A 6,291-nucleotide genomic window follows, 5' to 3' on the forward strand; every position below is an offset into this window, starting at 1 on the left:
TTGTTGTTTTTTTCTTGTAATTTCTTTTTTGACGAAACAATTGACAAAGAATAAAGTGTATAAAAATTGAGAGAGAAAATAGAGACAAGTTATTATATTTGGGTGATGATTCGATTTCGATTCGTATAGAATATACACGTCATGAAACATTCGGGAAAAAAGATAGAGAGAGAAAGAGAAAGAGACCTGTGGGGGTGGAAAAAAAATAGAAAAAAAGGAAAATGAGGAAGAAATGGAGAGAAATGGTTCTAAGGAGAATGCGACCAAAGAACACGGAACAGCATTACAGCGAAGGCAACATTCACGGATAAACTGACCACTAAATGGACTAAAACTATTGTGACACGGGCTTTTGTACGCTGAAAATGAACTATTTAACTAAGGTTTAGGAGTCTAAAGCATACTTTGGGAATTTCAATGGGCGCATCTTTGATTGGAGTGTTTAGATTTGCAAGTGCCATTCCCATTGGACCAACTGTAAATCGATGAGGCTGGATTCCTTCTGAAAGTGTTTTTAAATAGGAGCTAATAAAAAATACATATTTTAGATGAAACTTTTTTGGAGGAATTTTTAGGATGTTCATTTTCTCGATTGTTATATCTGAATCTTCTGAATAATTTGTCGAGCAGAATCGAAGTTTATAATTTTAAATCCCTAATAAACACTCACCAACTTTGTTATTACTGCTTGTTACAGTAATCAGCTCTAGAATTAAATTACAAGCAACAAAGAAAAGCATGTATCCTATTGCAATCCAATCCGGTACATGACCATAAACCCTTCTCAAACCAGTTTTGCCCATTGGTAATGAGAGAAAAATGGTGGCTGCTAAAATTAATTTCGTATAAATTCGTTTCCAGTAACTGATCACTCACATGCAACAGACCAAGAGAACATTCCAATAAACCAATGACCCCAGTTGAAAATTGGACGAATACTGGATGTTGGAGAGGGACGAAGGAAGCCAAAAATCGGTTGAAGAAGAGCTAACACAGTTGCAGTGAATCCAGTTATTGCATGCATTTTCTTGGAGAAATCATCAGAAGTGCACATGTAAGAACACTGATACCAGACCCATCCGGCTTGATAAAAAATAAGAAGAACACATATTATTTGGATGACGACCGAGAGAATCATCATATCACGATGGAGCTGAAAATTAAAAATTGTTATCGGGAGTTCGGAAGGTTTATACCTGAAACCATACAGCAGTTCCCAGAAGTTTGTTGCGAGGGAACAGAGGTTTGAAATATCGGCTGATGAGAATGGCATTTGATACCAAAACCCACCAGGCAAACATCAGAAGGATTCCTAAATACGTTGTAAAGCGGAGAAATTGAAAGTATCACCTACCATGCCATACTGCAATTCTGTATCTCCAATATCTGCTTACATTATAAGTTTGTCTCATTTCTCCGATATGATAAAGGTTCGGTGATGAGCAATTCGTGCGACAAAATGATACCTGTTCATCGGACATCCATGGAAATTGTTGTCCATCGTTCGTTGAGTGAATGTCCTTTTCGAGTGCTGAATAGTTTTTATTTTTTCATTTATTTCTAATGTATGTGGTGAACTCAATCAAATCGGTGTTTTTTTTAAATAATCCTTCTCACCATTAAAATCCATAAAAACTCACTGTACTTATTGGCACTTCCTCTTGCAAAAAGTAAATGATAAGAACCAGTTTCAAGATCATGAACCATGAATTGGCTATCATTACTTATCAATGGTCGATTGTCCAACAATAACTTGGCACTGCAGGTCAGCACTCCATCAATATACGAAGTGGTTCCCTCCGTCAAAAGTACTGATGACGCCTGTGTAAAAATAATGAACACATATCAATTCAAAATAATAAAACCCCAAACCTGTGGCAAAACCTGATTGAACGTTTCATCGTTAAACGAAATTTGCACTTTTCCGTCTCCCGTGTGCGGAACAACACATTCGAAAACTGTATCATCATCCTGGAATGATAAGAATCTTGGGAGAATTTGGCAGAAGAGAGGGTTACCATTCTCTGATTGAAGCTGAATCCTAGCGCTGCATAGAACGGACGTGTTTGATCCAGATCGTGGACTTTTGCTTCTAGCTGAAAAATAGGAACAATAAGGCTGCATAACCAGCAAGCTTAAGATCAAAAAAATTTAGAAAAAACTAATACTTGTAGAAATAGTCCTTCTGGAAGCATTTGCCATTCTACACCTGATTGGCATGCTGCCGTGTTATCTGCACTACATTCTGGAGGGTGAAACCAACACGACCTCGTTACATTGCACTGCTCGAATGAGAAACTGGAGACTAACTGAAATTTGAAATGGTTTTTTAAACTTCTATTGAAAAATATCTTAAGAAAAATACTCAAACAGATTTAAGAGTTTTTGACCTGTAAAATGCTAAAGGAAAATTTAGAATGCCGTAAAACCTGTAATAGCATAACCCCATTTTTTTTGAGCCAGTTTATCTCGGTTTTTGTGAAAGATATCAAAGAGTTGCCGACTAATAATTTGTTTATCATATTGTCTCAAACATTTTATCCGTTGACACATTTTAATATATTCTACAGGAGCCAAAGAAAAAAGATATTGTACCCCGACAATTCCCAAACCCAAGAAAGAAAACCGTACCTGATTGAAAGTGAATAAAATAAAAACGAATAAATAACTATTATGGAGAAAGCCGTTTCCGCTGGACATCCGTTGCTTTCTCTTAATTCTTCTTCTTCTGCAGAACGTCTTCTTCTTCTTCTTTTCCTATATTTTTATTTCTTTCAATTGCCTGCAAACGACTTCTCAGAATTTATTGTGTTCAAAAGTCAACTAGAAAATTTAAAAAAAGAGTGAAAAGAAACCAAATAAAAACATTCTGTGTGAGAAGAATGATGGAAAAAAGTACCCGTCCTCTCAGAATTATTGCAAATCGAAAATTGAAACTAGTCGATCGGCAATCGGTCAATGCAAATTCGAAAATGGAGGATTATGATGAAATGGTGTGAGTAAGAGGGTCTATTCAAAGGAACTACATACATATACATTCAATCAAAACAATCAAAGAGAGAGAGAGAGAGAAAAGAGGAAAAAGAGGAAGACAACCGAAAGCTATCTCGGGAAAATCGATCTGATCTGAAGAAGAAGCAAAAAGAAATGCGAGGAATACAGATACAACAAACCACAATCGACACGGATTAATGACGGGAATGATGAGAGAAATGATGGATAGTAGACTCTATTAACGAATCACTTTTGAAAACCATCACAATTATGATTGTTATTATCATTTTTTGCAGGAACTTTCCTTCTAGATTTTGTCTTTGAATTCGGGTTATTTTGTATTTCTACTTTACTTTCTGTTATTAGTTAATTTTTTTCTTCGTATTCCTTCTGAAAATTTTCTAATTCATTTTGTTTTTCTTATTCATAGTTTTTTTTGTCCTCCATAAGTTGTTGTTGTGACAGTTTTAAGCTGCACATTGCTTTTTGTTTCAGATGTGCTCAACAGTTTTTACCATACACCAGAGAGCAGTTTCAATGCGTCCTTCTTTGAAAATCATTGGTCGTTGATTTCATAGATAACTGTTTTTTGCAAAGGTTTGTTTGATAAAAAAAATTTCGGTTCTGAAATTGTATTTTCTTTCTCCAGAATAAAAATCAGTATTTCTGGGTTTCTAGATTTTCAAAACTGGCGACGATAAAATTTCAATATTCAAGAAAATAGTCAGTCTTAATGTTCAGGATCTTGTTAAGTTTTGGAGTTTAGTTACCTATAGCTGTCTAATAGAATCCCATTTTCATCTTCTTACATAATCTGTAAAGTCTAATATCCCAAAATAGCTTAGAAGAATCTCGACAATTTTTTTCGTCCTTTTTTATACAATGACTTTTTAATTTCTTATTAATATAATTAAACTTATTTTAGAATCAAAGAACCTTACGAAATCATAGTTTTGCTCTGCTATTTGATTATAAAATAATTTGAATCAGGAGAATCAAAAATCCGCCTGTATAAAACGACAAAAAATGCTAGGGTTTGAGCTGCAGAACTTTTAGGAGAGTCTAAAATTGAGAGAGGTATTTTTCTGTGACAATCCTAGTAATTTTTGTTGAATATTTCTCGCGGAAATGGACCATACAGGAATTCAACAAAACTTATTAATTCTTAGAACTTTTATAAATAGTCCAGCATCTAGATTAAAAATGTTCCAGCAACTAGATTAAAAATGTTTAAATTTTGCTACATACTTGCCAATCAATTTTTAAATGGTAAATCGAATTTAAGTTTGCAGTTCCGAATTCTTTTCTGATTGAGAGTGTCTGTCTTATTTTTGACAGGATCCACAAAATGCGATGCTAAAAATTGCCATTTTCTTTCAAAGTTCAGTTTTTCAATTGAAAGGCTGTACTCGTTTTTTAAAGAGCAGATCATTTTGATAGCAACAGAAAAATTATATAAATTGAATGCGATGCCAGGTTAATCAGTTCAATGTCCAATTTCGTACCTATCTGATAAACAATTTTTGATTTGCTCTCAAATACATATAAAAGTTCATTTCTGACATATTGAGTAGAAAAATATCATTAGAACTAATTGGAACTCCGACAAATAGAGCCTACTTTATTTCATGCCCTGGGTGGCAAATTTCGATTTATATAACTTGGTCTATTTGAACATTTCTTTGAACTATGCAATGCTTATGATCCTTTTTTTAGTTCTTAATTCTAGAGAGATTTTCCAATTGATATAACTTTTTCATAATACAATTTTTTAAGTTTTTGATTAGTTATTCAAGCCAAAATGGAAAGAAATTTATTCCGTTATTCCGATAAAAATGACTCCTTTAAGAAAAAGGTCGAAAAACAACCAATAACAGTATTACAGATCGAACCATGATAAGAAGTCACAGATGTTTGGTCAATTTCTTCGTTTTACTACTTGCAGCCTCGTCAGGTAATTTAGATATTTATCTTATTTTTCCTATTTTTTATGTTTTTCAATACTTCCCCAATACAAACAACTAGTTACAGTAGTTTGTGCACAACTTGCCAATTGTCAAAACTATGGAACACCACTCAATTCAACTGATTGCAAATGTCCAGCTTACGTCACTGGACGAAATTGCGAAAATGTCATGTACGTTTTCCAATGATCTTCCTTATATATAAAACGCCAGACGCGTCTGTTGGTCCTCATGTCACTTTGTCCGGTTTTGAGTTTTTAAATGAAAGGTTGGCCGCCACCAAAACCGAACCCGCGGCGTTTTGCACAATGGCTGCGCACGCACACAGCTGCGCCATGAGGGCCACAACGGGAGAGGGGAGGGAGGGCGTAGATGTTCTACAGTGTGTTAAGGTTTATAAAAACGTATTTTTTCAGTTGAATTTCGACCATTTTCTACAGACTGGAGTTTGACTGTCAAGTTTTCGATAGATTTAAATATTTTTAAGGGTGTAAAACAGATCTAGATTGAAAACTTTGCAGTCACAGAGTTTTTGGAAAATTCCTTATATTTTCGATTTTTGAAAGACACCCCTCTTGGGCATGTTTTCAATTTCAAACATGAAAAAAACTGGTGTCTTTCAGAAATCGAAAATAATAGAAGTTTTCAAAAAATTGGAGGGGGGTTGGTGGCCGAAAACCAACTGGACATATTAAAAAATATATTTATTCAAAAAAAAAGTTCAAAAGTGTACTGATTAGCCAGACTAGAAAGTCTGTTGATCCCTTTCGCCACGTAGAGGCTCAGTACATGAAAGGGAAACAAGGTTTTTTTCCAATGGGGTCACCTTCTAAAACCCATAGGTGGTGAGGGGTACCAATCNAAGTTTTTTGTCTTACTGTAATCTGGCAGCCACCCGAGGTGACTAATGCTGATAGTTTCCAAACTCCACTAGCGAATATATTCGATTCTTAAAACTCCGTTTCGAATGATGATTTATTGTTGGACAGATGACTCTTACTAATTTTCATGGAGAGGAAGTTTGGGTTCGAATAAGTTGTGTAATCCTTCTTAGAGATGAGAGTAAATGAAGTTAATTTGTTGCAAAGTTTCTAATTAATAGTGAACGCATTTATTTTTTTTTTCAAAGATTGAAACAAAAGATTCGATAATTTCCATACCGTTTGAGTCTTGCATTGAAACAGTTTTCAAGCCAGTTCCAATGACTTGAATAACGGAATATTCCGCTCCATCCTCTAAATATCCATTGATTTCCAAAGGAGCATCATGGCAATTCTGAACCAAATATTATATTATTTTGCTCATATTCCAATTATCTCACATATTGTTCATT

The 6,291-nt window shown here is 34.5% G+C and overlaps 2 protein-coding genes across 2 annotated transcripts in view; one reads left to right on the plus strand and one right to left on the minus strand.

Moving 5' to 3' along the window:
• Nucleotides 1-248: 248 nt before the first annotated feature.
• On the minus strand, nt 249-2,700 carry CBG02902 (the record flags this gene model as incomplete). The annotated part of the gene is made up of 11 exons (XM_045242360.1): nt 249-359; nt 405-502; nt 671-829; nt 877-1,153; nt 1,197-1,312; nt 1,355-1,531; nt 1,641-1,821; nt 1,873-1,971; nt 2,019-2,096; nt 2,169-2,309; nt 2,632-2,700. 11 exons carry the CDS (start codon nt 2,698-2,700, stop codon nt 249-251), a joined length of 1,506 nt encoding a protein of 501 aa, XP_045092172.1.
• A 2,187-nt stretch (nt 2,701-4,887) lies between these two features.
• CBG25582 overlaps nt 4,888-6,291 on the plus strand; it is a gene marked incomplete at both ends in the record, with an annotated part of 2,673 nt that continues 1,269 nt past the window's right edge. Inside the window, 2 exons of the mRNA XM_045242361.1 lie at nt 4,888-4,948; nt 5,026-5,131. Of these exons, the coding sequence (XP_045098121.1) occupies nt 4,888-4,948; nt 5,026-5,131 (167 nt within the window). The remainder of the gene's footprint in view (nt 4,949-5,025; nt 5,132-6,291) is intronic.

The sequence above is a fragment of the Caenorhabditis briggsae genome (genome assembly GCF_000004555.2).
Source record: "Caenorhabditis briggsae complete genome, chrII, whole genome shotgun sequence".
NCBI classification, from domain to species: domain Eukaryota; kingdom Metazoa; phylum Nematoda; class Chromadorea; order Rhabditida; family Rhabditidae; genus Caenorhabditis; species Caenorhabditis briggsae.